This window comes from Cricetulus griseus (assembly GCF_003668045.3).
Source record: "Cricetulus griseus strain 17A/GY chromosome 1 unlocalized genomic scaffold, alternate assembly CriGri-PICRH-1.0 chr1_1, whole genome shotgun sequence".
In the NCBI taxonomy this organism is placed as follows: domain Eukaryota; kingdom Metazoa; phylum Chordata; class Mammalia; order Rodentia; family Cricetidae; genus Cricetulus; species Cricetulus griseus.
Window position 1 is genome coordinate 193035941 of NW_023276807.1, and position 16081 is coordinate 193052021.

General features: G+C 37.7%; 1 protein-coding gene across 2 annotated transcripts in view; it reads right to left on the reverse strand.

Moving 5' to 3' along the window:
• Nucleotides 1–372: 372 nt before the first annotated feature.
• Nucleotides 373–16081, reverse strand: part of Dennd6a (DENN domain containing 6A) — a 48962-nt gene continuing 33253 nt past the window's right edge. For both annotated transcript variants that reach the window (XM_027389631.2, XM_027389630.2), the window contains 8 exons: nucleotides 13461–13526; nucleotides 13138–13202; nucleotides 11282–11371; nucleotides 5200–5253; nucleotides 4985–5094; nucleotides 4560–4662; nucleotides 3237–3311; nucleotides 373–2554 (listed from right to left, as the gene is read on the reverse strand). In XM_027389631.2, the coding sequence (XP_027245432.1) occupies nucleotides 2423–2554; nucleotides 3237–3311; nucleotides 4560–4662; nucleotides 4985–5094; nucleotides 5200–5253; nucleotides 11282–11371; nucleotides 13138–13202; nucleotides 13461–13526 (695 nt within the window). In that variant the 3' untranslated portion in view covers nucleotides 373–2422. The remainder of the gene's footprint in view (nucleotides 2555–3236; nucleotides 3312–4559; nucleotides 4663–4984; nucleotides 5095–5199; nucleotides 5254–11281; nucleotides 11372–13137; nucleotides 13203–13460; nucleotides 13527–16081) is intronic.

Consider the following 16081-nt stretch of genomic DNA (forward strand, 5'->3'; position numbering starts at 1 on the left):
AGAAAAAGATTTTGATTTTAATTTTGTTTGAAAAAATCATCTAGAAATAAAATGCTTTTATATGTACAAGTTTTATTATGCATATTTTCCCAAGTATTCCAAATATAAGAAATACAAGTTAGGGCTGGAGATACAGCTTGGTTGGCAGACAGCTTGCCTAGAATGCATTAAACCTTGGGTTCAAACCTCAGCACCACAGAAACCAGGCATGGTAGAACAAGCCTGTGATCCCCAAACAGAGAAAGTGGAGGCAAGAAGATCAGTTCAAGTTCATCCTTGGCTACACAGAGAGTTTCATGCTAGCTGGGACACAAGAAAGCCTGTCTCCAAAACAAAAAAATGACCAGAAGAGAAGAGACATAACACAAGCTGTCCAAGTGTTTTAAAATCCAAGGCTTTAATTCAGCTTTTAGTAATGACCATAAATGCCTCCACAAAACCTCTTTTCACTGTAAATAGAAGGCACTAGGCATTACGTAACACTCTAAAAGCACTGATTCCTTCTTATGCTGGTGGATATAACAGATTAAATGGCAGGGTTTGAATATTAAACTCTTAAAAAAAAAAAGACAATTCTGAAAATCACATAAAAAATTAAGTTACCATTGAGTCTTTCTTGGGTTTCCAATGCAACCTTAAGCTATTCTTGCAGGTACATAATTTGAAGTTAAGAGATAAAGTAGTTGAATATGATTTGGCTTTCAACATGTGTTAAGTTCTGTTATATGTGGGAAATGTAAAGACAGCATTTTCATGCTAATTGACATCTCATGTTATTCTTTAGGTGTGAAAAATAAATTTCAAATGATATATATCATAGAATTACATTTCAAAATATCCTTGATATAACACTAATGACTTTCATATTCATGTCACAAACCGTATATAAATTGTGAAATTATTAAAATACATTGTTTTAAAAAATAATAAGATGACCATTTCTACCTAAATAAAGTTTCCCAGAAAGTTGTGAAGTACTTTAGCATATAAAAGTAGTTGCCCTTTTTCTGAAAGGTCAGTATTGTTTCACAAAATAACCCATACGATCCACACAAATGATTTCAATCAAGCGCCATTCTCTTTCTATGACAGTGGTATGCTTCAAGAGACTGTATCCATAACTAAAGGACACACTTGGATATGAGACCACAGTCACAAGCACAGGGAATCGTTCTTAGATCAGGAATGCCCTTTAACATCAATAGACAACAAGAGATGGATGCTGAAGCCATTCTTTGACAAACACATACACCTAATTTTGGCTGTTCAGAGGGTACTTAAGACACAGCTATTTACATATGTGCTACTTCCTGTGTGCCTATTTGAACAGTGGCTTCTGCAGACACTCCCATTTAAACATAAAACAAACAATCTTAACACACCAAATGATACTATTCTACTTTTGGCAAGGTAGTATACACAAAACAAAGAAACAGACAAAACTATAATATTGATTTAGACAAAGTTTTCATATCAAACAACAGCAGGAAAAGTATTCTGAAAATCATTAATTTAGGGGAAATAGTATCACCCAACAAATAATGTTGAAAATTAAAGTTAAAATTCTCATGTAATTATTACATGAATGGCTTATGAATACTTTTGACATATGAATAATTATTTTTTAAAAACAACTGACTATGACGTTCAAAGTGAGAATGTCTTCAAAACACATTCAAGCTAATTAATTTATACAGGCCCAGTTAGTAAAAGGGAAGAGGAAGTTCTGTAACTAGAACTACATATGTATGCCTCCTTTCTCTGGAAAAACTCATAAGACTTCATTTTGAAAATGGTAAGGAAAACAGTGAAATGAAAACCTACATGATACTTTAAAACACCCATCAATAAACATGAGGGGTAACAAGAAACAATTTTCAGCAAATCATTACTTGAAATAATGCCTCATAAAGTTGTATATCATAATTAAAAAAAGGAAAAGCTTTACAATTAGCAGCTGGACCCTGTGAAACATATAGGACAATGGAAGGCACTACATAAGCCTCAGTTATAACTAACTATAATTGGAAAATTCAGTTATTCCTTCTTAAGAAGACAGCCAGTGTGAGAATTATTTTTATATTCCCCTGAGTTTCAACATGATTGGGCAAAGCAGCACCAATTTAAAAAAATACCTGCAATGCCGGCACTGCAGCTTGGAGTCATTTATACTGATGGCCCCACAGGTCTCTCATAAGAGCACTTCAGAACATGATTAAAAATATGGAAATGCCTTTCGGTATTTCAGTATTGTGGAACCACCACAGAATGCACTAAAATGTCTTTATACAGCTCAGTCCTTCCACCTGTATCTAGAATTGCTGCTGTTTTCCATGTTCCTGCTGCTCAGAAAGCTCCTTTGTGCGTCTGGATGAAATGTCAGTTTGCTTCATGGTACACAGCCTGGCTGGAAAACTTTGTATCATGTCATGCCAGTCTTGAGCAGTATGCCTTGCAGGTCCTCTGGCAATGCTAAGATAATTGCATCTATATGTGTCCGTAACTTCGCCACAGTGTCAGGTTTCACAGGTAAATTCTCTCGGTCAGCCTGCAACTACATAAAGAATAGTTTAAGTAAACCTGTAATAATGCATTGTGCTTACTATATAAAACCTCTTTTACAGCCTGATCACTTGAAACTTTAGATCTTAGTCTAGAATTTACAGAAAATAAAATGTAGAGAACATTACATTAAGTGGGGAAGTGGGTATAAAGGGACCTCAATAAAAGGTTATTATTCTATAAATTCACAAATGATGCCTGAGGATATCATGTGCATAAACTCTGAGATGATAGTTTTGTAGCTTTTAAAAGACTCCATTATAAGTATTTTTAGAGGAGAGATAGCTCAGCAGTTAAGAGCACTAGCTATTCTTGTAGAAGACCTGGGTTCGGTTCCCAGCACATACATTGCTTCAAGGTTCCAATGGATGGGGTGTCGTCCTCTGGCCTCTGTAGGCACTGCAAGCATACAGTGCACTTACATAAGTGCAGGCTGAACACTCATACATGTAAAGTAATTTTAAAAATTATTTAAATATCTTTAGAATAATTTGGATTCATTGTGATCTGTTTGAGTGATCAAATATTTCTAGTGAGACCTACCATCAATTGTGCAATCTCAAATCTTCTCTAAATGTTACTTCTGTGGTACAAAATAGAGTCAGCTCAGCTGAGAAAAACATTTTCACAAAAAGGTCCATTTTATATTATATCTTCATCTCTTTAGTACATACCAACTTATTTTTCAGCTTCAACACAAGGTCTACTGTTTCTACTTCTGTGTGTTTCTGGATCCAGAGAAGGAGGTCCTAGACAGTAAGAAAATCTCAATTTGGCACATACTCAAAAAAGACTTGAGCCTCTTTATTTCAACCAGTGAGGCTAGTAGAAAGGAAAGACAAGACAGGAAGAAAGACAGGGCATACAACTCCAACACACCAGTACAGTGCAAGAGAAATTTTCATGAAAATCTAAAAACTGTTAAGTAGATAATTTCTAACATTAGCCAAAACAATTGTAAACAAAATGTAAGAAAACTCCTTTCTGAGGTGGCCCCTAATCAAGAAGGAAAAACAGAACAGCAGCTCAATGCAATACTAATCTTTATTATAGGAGTAATTTATAAGGAATTTTTAACTAACAATCAAGACAACCAAATGTGAATGCACTACTCTATATAAATTTGTGTCTTCAAATAAGATTTTCATAGGGCTTACTTGTGGCTGCTTTCATCACGGTATTTTTCTAAAAGCCACAGTCACTAGGAGTTTATGATTAGAAAAGATAACACTATGACCATCCCACCTCAACATTTAAAGCAAAATACAAAAGAAAGTAAGATTATATTGTCTTAAGAAGTTGACTTTGAAGCAGGCTGGTGGTGAGTTACAAGTATAAAATGCAGCCCGACCATATGAACAAAACTGTCAACACTAACTGGAGATGGTGATTAAGTCACACTGGAAACAGCTGGAGTGAGATTGCAGGGACAGGAGTCCTGATCCCAGGTGTACTCTGCTTTATAGAATTTGCCAATTTCTGTGGTATAATACTCCCACTGCAGGTGACTTGATGCTACTAATTGAGGTCTGAACACAAAACTGGGAAGAGATGTGCACAATTAGTTCATGTAGACCAAAAAGTTCACAATTGGGGTGGTGCAAATTAAGGAAAGCTCAGTGAATCTAAAACCATGGCTGCAGCATAACACAGATCACAATACCCTTACCTCAATGAATTTTTGTGACAAGAGAGTCCTGGCTCATAGGACAAGATATGAGCAAGTTAGCTATGGGCACTATTTATAATAAAGCAGGGCTCAGTGGATAAAGACATTACTGCCAAGCCTGACACCCTTGTTTAGACCTGGGACCCTCATAGTAGAAGGAGAGAATTGGTTCCTGAAAACTGTCCTCTGACCTCCACACTCACACACACACATGCACACACACACAAGTAAGTAAATGTAATAAGGTGGATTCTAAATATTATTTTCAACCTCTAAAAATATTTTTTGTACTCTTAATACTTGTATCATACTAACATAGTTTTCTAACCTCTTCACAAAGAGCTTCTAGATGAAGTGCCTCCAATTTTTGGGTCATTTCTTTCCGACGGGTCTTGAACCAGCCATCAAAATTTGGAGACTTTAGAAAGTGCCTACAAAAATAAATTTTAAAAAAGCAAAGTTTGGTTAATATTTATTTCTTCTTTCAATACCCCCCTCTTTAAAATAAAACAAAATAACAACTACAACAAAACAAAAAACAAAAAAACAGGGTCTCAAGCAATCCAGGCTGGTCTTCAACTTGTTATGACACTGAGGATGACATTACAATGTGCCACCATGCTAGCCTTTCAGTCTTTTTGTATAGTTCAGAAATACATGTTACATGAATAATGTACATTTTACAACTAGTGTTTTCATTTTTTTTTAAAGTAAAGATCCACAGATGGGTTGAAAATAAGTAAAGAAATTAACCGATAAAGTCCAATCCAATCGCCCTTTATTCCAGATGTGAGCTGAGGTCCCGTTTTCTCAAGTGTTTTCATAAATTCTTCTGGAAGGAACTGTCTTAACTGCGGTGGACTCTAGAAAACAAGGCATACTATATTCAGAGATAAGGAACTTCTCTATTCAAAGAGAGTAACTATAGGTAGACAGCTTGAAGAGGAAATTTCTCGACTATCACATACCTTCCATGGAGAAATACTTTTCTGCAAAGGCATCAAGCTTGCCACGTATCTTTCCTAAAGCCAAAATAAATCAAATAAATAGATAAGATAGAAAGATAGATAGATAGATAGATAGATAGATAGATAGATAGATAGATAGATAGATAGATGTTAGGAGTTCTTACAGTCTTACTTAAGAGATCTTACTTTTTAATAAAATGGTTTTCCAAGTGATACTAGGACAGACACAATTTTTTTCACCCAGTTTCTGGCTTATAACTCCCTACTATAGGTAGTTTATAAAAATTAGAATTTCTCTTCCCCACAGTAGGTTATAAAAATCTCTTGTGTTCCCTGGCCTTGCTGATCATGAGTTTTCCTCTGTCTTGTTTGAAAGTAGTTGTTAAGACCTCCTTTTCAGAAAGGGTCTGAATCACATCTCAAGGAAGAAATCTGACAGATGGGCTTTGCTGACTTTCACCACCCAGTCTGATAGCATCCACCAGAATATGCAGTCTTTGTACCAATACCATTTGGACACAGACATGCATGCTTCAATCATGCTTATGCAATGAAGTCTCAGTAGCAATCCAAAGGACATGGGTCGGAGAGTCTCAAGATAGCAGAATATATGACATTTATAGAGGGTGGTACATTTAGAGACATCATGCAAGCTCTATGTATCTCCCTCAATACCCTATCCTATCTTTATCTGTACTCTCTGTAATGTTCTATATAATAAACTAACATCAAATGTTTCCCCAAGTCATTCAAGTAAATTAGTAGAACTCCAAGAAGGGGATTATGGGATTTAGAGTGGATCAGTAATAAGCACATTCTAGAGCTTGTGACTGGCATCTAACATGGAGTAGAGCAAACTCAAGAATCCAGCCCTCAGCAGTTGGGATGTGAAGCTGTCAACAGGTATATTGTCAGAATTGAATTAGGGGATACCTTGCTGGTATCTACTGCAGAACTGATTGCTTGCTTGTTGGTGGGGTACAAAACTGCACACGTCATAGAGTCACAGAAACGATAGGTCCAGTGAGTATATAGAAAGAAAAAGTGAGTCCCAGTGTTTTGTTTATTTACTGTGTGTGTTTTAGCATACATGCATGCACATGCACACATGTGGTAGAAGCTCTCTTCCCTTCTACCATGTGGATTTCAGGGATCCAGGGATGGAACTCAAATCATGAGGCTTGGCAGCAAGTGCATTCACTCGGTGAGTCATCTTGACAACCTGAACCTGAGTTTTCCTATCCTGTTCCTTCAATGATTTCATATTTTCCTACGAAAGACTGCTCCAGTTAAATTGAGTTGGGAAGTGATATTTCAACAAAATTTAACTAAGACTTGGATACTCAGATTACGATTTCTTTGTTTTGCTTTGTTCCTTTTTGAGATTGTTGGCTTGCTGTATTGCCCAAGCTGATCTTGAACTCATGGCTCAAGTGATCCTTCTGCCTTAGCTTCCCAAGTAGCTGGTATATGGCACTGTGTCCAGTTCATATTTTTGTTTAAAATAATTTATGAATGAGTGCACAATATATATGGGCTTGTGTGCCACAGCACACATGTGGAAGTCAGAGGACAGCTATACGGGCTTGGTTCTCTCCTTCCACTTTTACATAGGTCTCTGGATTTGAACAAATTGCCAAGCTTGTCCAACAACTGCCTTTACTTCTCAGCTCTCTCACCAGCCCTTGTTTGGTTTGTTGCAACAGGGTCTTGCTATGTACTCCTGGCTATCCTTGAAACCATATCCTCCTGCCTCCAGACAAATTGTTGGAATTACAGGAATTACAGGACTATGTTATTCTATCTGGCTCTAAGCTCAGGTAAGTATGTATGTATGTATGTATGTATGTATGTATGTATGTATGTATTTTGGTTTTTCAAGATAGGGTTTCTCTGTGTAGCTTTGGAGCCTATCCTGGCACTCATTCTGGAGACCAGGCTGGCCTCGAACTCACAGAGATCCGCCTGCCTCTGCCTCCCGAGTGCTGAGATTAAAGGCGTGCGCCACCAACGCCCAGCTAAGCTCATATATTTTTAAGGTTTTGTGTGTGTGTGTGTGTGTGTGAGAGAGAGAGAGAGAGAGAGAGAGAGAGAGAGAGAGAGAGAGAGAGAGAGAGAGAGGAGAGAGAGAAAAGGAGGATCTCTGTGAATCAGAGGCCATCCTGATCTACATAGTGATTTCCAGGCCAGCTGGGGCTACATAGTGAGATACTGTCTCAAACAAAATAAAACAAACAAAAAAACAGTATCAGAGGAAGAAACTCCAACGTGACTTTTTAAGGTACAAAATATAGGCATTACATGAAATCTCACAACAGACTAGTTCAGTAGATGCATGTACCAGGACAAATGCACTCCCTAGACCAACTTGGGCCAAGGCACAGCACACTACCCTGCACTGGCCTTGACCAGACAGAGACAGCTACCCCCTGGGTCCCTGTCATAGAGCAGCCTTTTTGCTATAAGAGGGAAACTTGCAGGGTTGCTGGTATATGCCACCAATAAGGGGAACAGGAACAAACTCCCAGCTTTGGTTTCTATTTATAAGGGTGATATCAGGGGAAAAAATACTTTCAGGAACTTAGTATGAATCTGACTACAGAAGTGCCACAAGCTCTCACTAAAGCAGACTCCTCACTCCCAGGAACAAAACAGGAATAAAGCTTCTGAAACAGCTTCCCCACATCAGTGGAAAAGATAAGAGCTTCTAGTCTGAGGAAGATGGTATTTAAGAGAAGGAAAGAAATAGAAAGCATCATGAAGAAAACCATACAGGATTGGTTGAATCATCCAGAAAACATCTCCCTACCCGACTCAAGAAGTTCCTCCTGAAAAAACCAATGAGTACAGCTCCTCTCAGTATAAGAAGCAGCAGTACTATGGTGAAAGAGGCATTTTTTTTTTTTTTGGCAGTTTTTTGAATGGTTTTTTCTCTTTGCTGTATCTGACAACCTCTACCAGTAACTTCCAATGAACAACTGGATCCAGCTTTGCCCACATAGTGGGGATTTCTATCTGAGTCTAAAATAACTAACACAAACCTAACCTCATCCTTGGGTGTCTGCATCACTTGTAATTATTTGTCCTATGAATGCCGTACTATAAATTCATAGAACAATCACCAAAGCCAGGTATGGTGGCACACACCTTTAATACTAGCATTTGGGAGGTAGAGGTAGGGGAATCATAGTGAGTTCCAGGCCAGCAGAACTATATATAAAGACCCTGTCTCAAAAAAATCAAACAAAAAATAATCACCAAAAACATCTATTATGCCTAGAGGATAAACTGGTATGCATGTTGGACTGGTTAATATCTAATGTAGCAATTTGGTAGTAAGTTGTCTTTGGATAAGTGACATAAGTATCTAAAAAAAAAAGTAGCTTCATTACACTAGTGAAGGTATACATAGTGATTTAAAAATTAATTCAGTTGAAACACTTCACTTCCTAAAGAATGAGTAACACTGGTACTAAAATCACTACACTCTGTGGTTGGATATAAAGTATTCTGCCAAAAAGATTCAAATATTGAAGGCTTAGTCCTCCTAGCTAGTGATGAAGCTGAGATGTGATTGGATCATAAAAGTACTAAATTCATCAGTGGGTTAATTCACTGCTAAGTTTGTATGGAATGGTGTATGTATAAGGTAGGGTCTGGCTAGAGGTTATTAACAGCACAACCCTGGATGTACACCCTGGCTCTGGCCCCTTTCTCATGAAGTGGGCATCCTCTGTTACAAGTTCACACTGCTGTGATAGTCTACCTTACCTCATGTCTAAAACAATGGTGACAGGCTGACCTTTCACTCAAGTCTCTAAAATTTAAGAGCCAAAATAAATGCTCTTTTCTAACTTTTTCCCCCCTCAGGAATTTGTCATAATGATAAAACCTCTGAATAATACAGGATTTATTGTTGTGGGATATTTGTACACTGTGTAAGAAGTAGTGATGTGACTGGTGTAATAAAAAGCTGAATGGCCAGTAGCTAGGCAGGAGGTATAGGCAGGAAATGGGTTAATTAAAAAATTACAAGAGCTAGTTGAAACAAGCCTAAGCTAAAGGCTAAGCTTTGGTAATTAATAATGTCTCTGTGTTGTTATTTGCCAGATGGCAGTCCCGATGAAAACGTACTTCTACAGTTTGTCTAAAATATTGTGGCTTTATAGTGATACATCTTTAATAATAATGTATTTAATGGGCCTTGGAGTACCTAATAAACAGTATACTTGGCCAGGTGTGGTGGCACAAACCCATAATTGCAGCACTCAACAAGGCCAGCCTGATCTGCATAGCAGATTCCAGAGCAGTCAAGGCTAAGGACCAAAGGAAGGACAGAGGGAAGGGAGACAGGGAAACACGGAGGGACTATACTTGATAAACAGTTCTTAGGTAACAAATACAAATGAAGATATAGCCACATGCTCCATTGTGCAATTTATAAACTAATCTGACCTTGCTTTTGCAGAACAAGGCCTTTTTTGTTGGTTTTTTTGGGGGGGTTTTGGTTTTTTTAAAACAGGCTTTCTGTGTATAACAACTCTGGCTGTCCTGGAACTCACTCTGTAGACCACACTAGCCTCAAACTCACAGAGATCTGCCTGTCTTTGCCTTCCAAGTGCTGGGATTAAAACCATGTGTGGCTCTATAAGGCCCTTTTTGTGGGTATTGGTGTTTTTTGTTTTGTTTTTGTTTGTTTTTAGAGGCAGGATCCCACTATGGGGCCTTGACTGACCTCTACTTCTCAATAATCCTCCTGCTGCTGGGATTATAGATGTGGACAATAATGTTTCACTTCAATATCTGATTGTTAGGTAATCACCTTGAATGATCAGTTTCTTCTTCTTTTTTTTTTAAAGTTTGTTTTTCAAGACAGGGTTTCTCTGTGTCCTAGCTATCTTGGAACTTGCTCTATAGACCAGGCTTGGAACTTGCTCTATAGACCAGGCTGGCCTCAAATTCAGAGATCTGCCTGACTCTGCCTCCCAAGTGTTGGATTAAAGGCGTGTGCCACCAATGCCTGGCCAATCAATCAGTTTCTTATAGGTACCTAGCTGGTATCTTGTATTGTTTATCACCTGAAATTATGGATCTTCTTGTTTGTACTCAATATTCTCATCTATTCAAGTCAGTGGTATAGTGTTAGGGATGTAGCTTAGTAGTGAGTGTTTGCTTTGTATATGTATGGCCTTGGGATCAATCCCCAGCACCATCCTTCCTCATACTGCTCCCCACATTGGCTTAATTCTATGCATTCTGTGTGGTGTTGGTGGTTGAATGAGAATGTCCCCAGAGGCTCACATACTTAAATACTTGGTCCCAACTGGTGAAACTATTTGGGAAGTATTAGGAGGTATGGCCTTATTGGAGTCAGCTTGAGGTTCCAAAAGCCCATGTCATTCCCAATTAGCTCTTTTGGCTTCAGGATTGTCAATCAAGACTTAGGCTCTCAGCTAGTGCTCTAGCACCATGCCAGTCTACATGCTGCCATGCTCACCTCCATGATGGTCATAGATTATAACCCTCCGCAACTGTAAGCTCCAATAAACTCTCTCTTCTATAAGTTGCCTTGATCATAGTCTCTTATCATAGAAATAGAAAAGCAACTCAGACAATTGTCTATTTAAAAAAAATGGGAAATAAAAAAATAATAATTTTTATGTCAAGTTATAAAAATTGTATCAGGATCTCAATTAAGACTTACAACACGTGACTATCCTTCAACAGGCCCACAGTCATGTTCTTAGGGATGTCTTTCTGAGTACTATTCTTTCTCTCTTAACCCTAGTGCTTGAAATGTATACTAAAGGTCTTTCAATAAGCTCCTACCCTACTTAAAAAAATTCACAACAAACTTAAAAGGTATTTAGGGACCATAGAAGCCACACATGGACAAGCAAACTGAGGATCGAGTGACTTATCAAAGTGAATGAGAACTAGAACAAAGAATCCAGGTTTTTAATAAACAGCTCTATTTTAAATCAATAAACACAACAACTGGTAAAGCATATAACTTAAGATTTGGAGGATAGAAATCACTATTTATATAGCCCTTAGAAAATCATTAAGATTAATAACTTACTAATGGAATGATGAAACTTTGTGTGAGTTCCAAAAAATAGCGTCGGAGAATAACACTTTGAGCCTCAGAAGGACGTTTCTGCTGTACACCCTTGAAAGGAGAAAACAGAAACCCATATTTTAGTGTGAGGGAATGTAAGATAACAACCAAGTCCAACTGCTTTGTAAATTGGCATTTAAATTTAATACCAACCAACCAACCAAGAAAAAAAAACAAACAAAAAAACCCTAGAATGTTCTATTGAAGGAACTTAATTAGAAGTTCATTTTGTAAACTTTGTAAAAGGATGTTTTAGCTGGAGGCTAGGGAGTTAGGATGGGGAGCGAAAGGCCTACCTGTAACTGTATTAAGTTACAGTTGAAGCAGTTTTGGTGTGTTATTATTGTATAGTAGGGTAACCACAGAACATTTATGTACTAAATATCTCAAAAAACATAGAACAAAGGATTTTAAATGTTTCACCACAAAGAAATAATAAATGTTTGAAGAAATAGGTACATTTAAGCAGATTTAAACATTACACAATGTATACATATCAAAATATCATAGTACTATACTGATACATATAACTTGCTCTTATCACTCAAATATAAATTTAATACCCTATAGATTTATTAATATTTATTCCATACTTAAGAACGTCAGTTCACAGTGAAAATAATCTTTATTTTGCATATGCTGCATTAATACTACTGACATCTTTAAAAAATAATCTTTTACTGTTAGATGCTACTGGAAATTTACAACAATGTCTAAGTTTCCAGAATGACTGCTGTTTTTCTATAGCGACAGAACCAATATTCAAGTCTATGACTACTGCCGCATTGGTGTCTTGATTATGTGTATGTGCACCTTACCAACTAAGCCATCTCTGCAGCTTCTAATCTTTTAATTTTCTTAATTAAAAAAGTTTTATTGCACTTATTTGTGTATATGTGTGCATGTGCACATGTGTGCCAAGGAGTGCTTGTATATATCAGAGGACAACTTGCAGGATTTGGTTTTCTCATTCTCCCATGTAGAACCTGGGATTGAACTCAGGTTTATGCATTTATTCTGTGTGAAGCAGTATGTGTGTATGACTTGGGAGGTAGGAAGTGGCACATATGAACCACAGCAAAATGTGTGGAGGGCAACTTGTGGGAGTCAGTTTTCTCCTCTCTACTTACATCATATGGGCCCCAGAGATTAAATTCAGGCTGGCAGCTGGACAGCCAACACCTTTACCTGTTAAGCTATCTTGCCAGTTCTATCTATTTTTGAGCCAGGTTTGTCTAGAACTTAAGATCCTCCTGTCTGAGTTTCCTAGTGCTGGTATTACAGGCATGAGCCACAACATCCAGACCTAAAGCTTGGGTTTAAAAGTAATTGAGAACTGAGGTGTGCAAGGCAAAAACCAAAAGTGATTTAGGGATAGCAAGATGGCTCAGTGAATAAAGACATTTTCCCCTGGAACTCACATAAAAGGTGGAAAGAGAGAATCAACTCTACACTACAATGTTTCCCTGACACCCCCCCCACACACACACCCATATGCCCACCCACCCCCTCACACACAGAATTTTTAATTTTTCAAAGAGAATCCAAGCCAAGGCACGATGGCACATGCCTATAATAATTCAAGCCCAGCCTGGTCTTCATAGTGAGTTCTGCCAGGTGACATTATAGGCTAGGGATATGCCTCAATGGTAAAGCACTTGCCTAGCATGCATGAGCCCTGGTTCAACCAATGGTATTGTTTTTAAGAAGTGAGGTTCCATTTTACATTAGTATACAAAAAAAGCCATACACTGCCTAGCTAAATATTACATACCTCAACAAGGAGATTTAAATTAATAATATGAGCAAGTATTTACCTTCTGGAGTTGTTTTATGATCTCCTCATCTCTGTTTAGATATGGCTTGTAAGAAGTATAAACGCCTAAAAAGATAAACAGAAAACCCAACCTAAATGAATACATACTTAAAATTAGTAAGTCTGGACCAGGATGACTTAACTGGGAAAGGTACTTGCTATGCAAGCCTCACTACATGAGTTCCATTCATCCCTGGAAACCATGTTGGAAGGAGAGAAATGACTCCCAAATACTGTCCTCTGACCTCCACACATGCACTATGACACTTTCATGCAGACATTCACAAATATACACAAAATAAAAGTCATTAATAAAGTCAATACCAGGTTTAGAATCCAGAGTTTTTAGGTTCTTCAATTTTTTTACTTTAACTTGCTTAGGAATTTCACCTGAAAGGAAAAAAAATGGTAAAAAATTATTATAAACTGGGCTGAGGATATAACTTAGTGGTAGAATATTTGCCTGGCATGCTCATCTTTAGCATCACAGTATTCTCAGTTACATTATACATGCTATAGAACTCATGTATTATGGCTAAAATGTTTTCTCTGTGTAACTGTGCTGGGGAGGGAAATAATTTAGCAGTAAGTTTTGTATTTCTTATAGTCACTAAGTTCTTTTTTTTATAATAATAGATTTTTTTCACTATGTGATTGCCAAGATATGCATTTATTTTTTTCTCCATTTTTATTTAAATTAGAAACAAGATTGTTTTACATGACAATCCCAGTTCTCTCTCCCTCCCCTCCTTCCCTGCCCCCCACTAACACCCTACCTATCCCATACCATTTCTGCTCCCCATGGCCTTCCATGGGGGTCTTCAAAGCCTGTCAGATCCTTTGGGATAGGGTCTAGGCCCAGCCCCGAGTGTGTAGGCTGAGGGAGTATCCCTCTATGTGGAATGGACTCCCAAAGTCCATTCTTGATAATAATGAAAATATACAGTCATCTGTATGTATTCTTTTAAAATGAGAAATGACAAAAACACACCAGTGCTGCAGGCTTCACTGTGATGCAGTGTAAGACAATATACTGAGCTCCAATCCTAGCCATTAGAGAAAGGAATGGCAGGTGGACTTAATCAAACACATTGTATGTATGCACAAAATTCTGAAGCAATTGTTTGAAAAACATAAAATAGATGCCAGAAAGCCCTGGGAAAAGGTCACAAATGTGAGGAAACAAACTGCAGTTCTGTGATTATAAATAATTTTAAAAGACCCTTATATTCAGGGTCTAATGTGAATAACAGACAAACAAGAGGGGCTTAACATTAGCAGAGTCATCTTAATGCACCTTTGCATGTTTGTACATAATCTAAACTTAGAGCGAACACTTCATCTTCCCAGTTGTGAAATCACCAAATTCACTTTCTCATTAGAAATGATTAGTTTCTAATTAAAGCCAATATAGACCAGTACACTTTGTTTCTTCCTTAGCGGACATTATTCTTAGGTTTTATTTTCCATTTAGTACAAAGTGGATAGTCCAAGTAGGTAAAACACAAAAAGAGAAACCTCTCAGCATTGGACTTAGGTCCTAATTCTCTTGCAGTGTTAAAACCAAACACACATTTCTAGAATAATTATAAACTTCTGAGCCCAAGAGACAAACTCTGTTTTGCCATGCCTTCCCGGGGGGGGGGGGGGGGGCTACAGGATATGCTTTTTCTGTAATTCTATAGATTCTGTCTGTTTTGAGTTTTCAAAGTCAGAATCCCCATCAGGGTTTTATGCTGCACAACTTGTGTAGCATATGTAGTAGGTCTGGTTTTGAGTTCAAGAAGCCAAACATTGATGGTTGTAAAGTTAAATCTGATTTCATGAATATGGCTCCAAATCCACAAGAAATAAAGGAAAAAATAGATATAATGAACTTCATCAAAACTAAAAAAGACAGTCCACAGAATGGTAGGAAATTTACAAAGCATGTCTGATAAGAGAACAGCACTGCCCCCCCCCCCCTTTTTAATAAAGGTCTCCCGATGAGAACTTGTTAAGAATATCAGGTTGGCCTTGAACTCATAGGGATCTGCTTGGCTCTGCCTCCCCAGTGCTGGGGTGCCGACATTAAGACATTGGCACAATGTCCAGCTCCCCTATGGTGATTTTGAAAACAAGTTTATCAGTTCATACTATGTCACTAATGGTTTCTGGAAAAAGTTTCCTACCTCTATCCCTAAGGGAATTTTTTTCATAGGAAAGAAAAATAAATAGCAACATACTGATTATACTCAATCAAAATCTAGATTAGTAAAAAACAAACCTGATGATAAGTATAAAGATAAAAAAAATTAAAAACCTCCCATGTCTTTTGTGAGTAGAGTAACTGCTGTTCTCTGAACTATCATTTGTATCTCTCAACAAACTAATGGAATGACAGGAGCATGACGATGTTAGGGGTATCATTAAATTGGCATTTAAATTAAACATCCAATCTCAGAATTCATTTATTCATATAATCAACACTTACTAACTTCCTACAACAAGCCAAACACTATATGGTTTTTTTCTCAAGGAAAGCATAACCTGTGAGGACTCCCTCAGTCAACACAATGAACAAGGCTACACAACACTTGCCTTAAGATCTACCTGAGACTTTCATGCCAAGTCTGGAATAATTCTAGCTTTTTGTTGTTGTTTTTGAGACAGGTTTTCCCTGTGTAGCCCTGACTGTCCTAGAACTCACTCTGTAGACCAGGCTGGCCTCAAACTCAGAAATCTGCCTGCTTCTGCCTCCTGAGTGCTGGGATTAGAGATGATGCACTACCACTGCCTGGCCTGAACTTCCTTATTTTGAGAGGAGGTCTCCAGTCTGTAGCACATGCTGGCCTAGAACTATGTAGTCCAGGCTGGCATTGAACTCAACAATCTTCCTGCCTCGGTCTCTAATGTGCTGTAATTATACACAGGCACTCTGACATCTGGCTATCATTTTAGTTTTC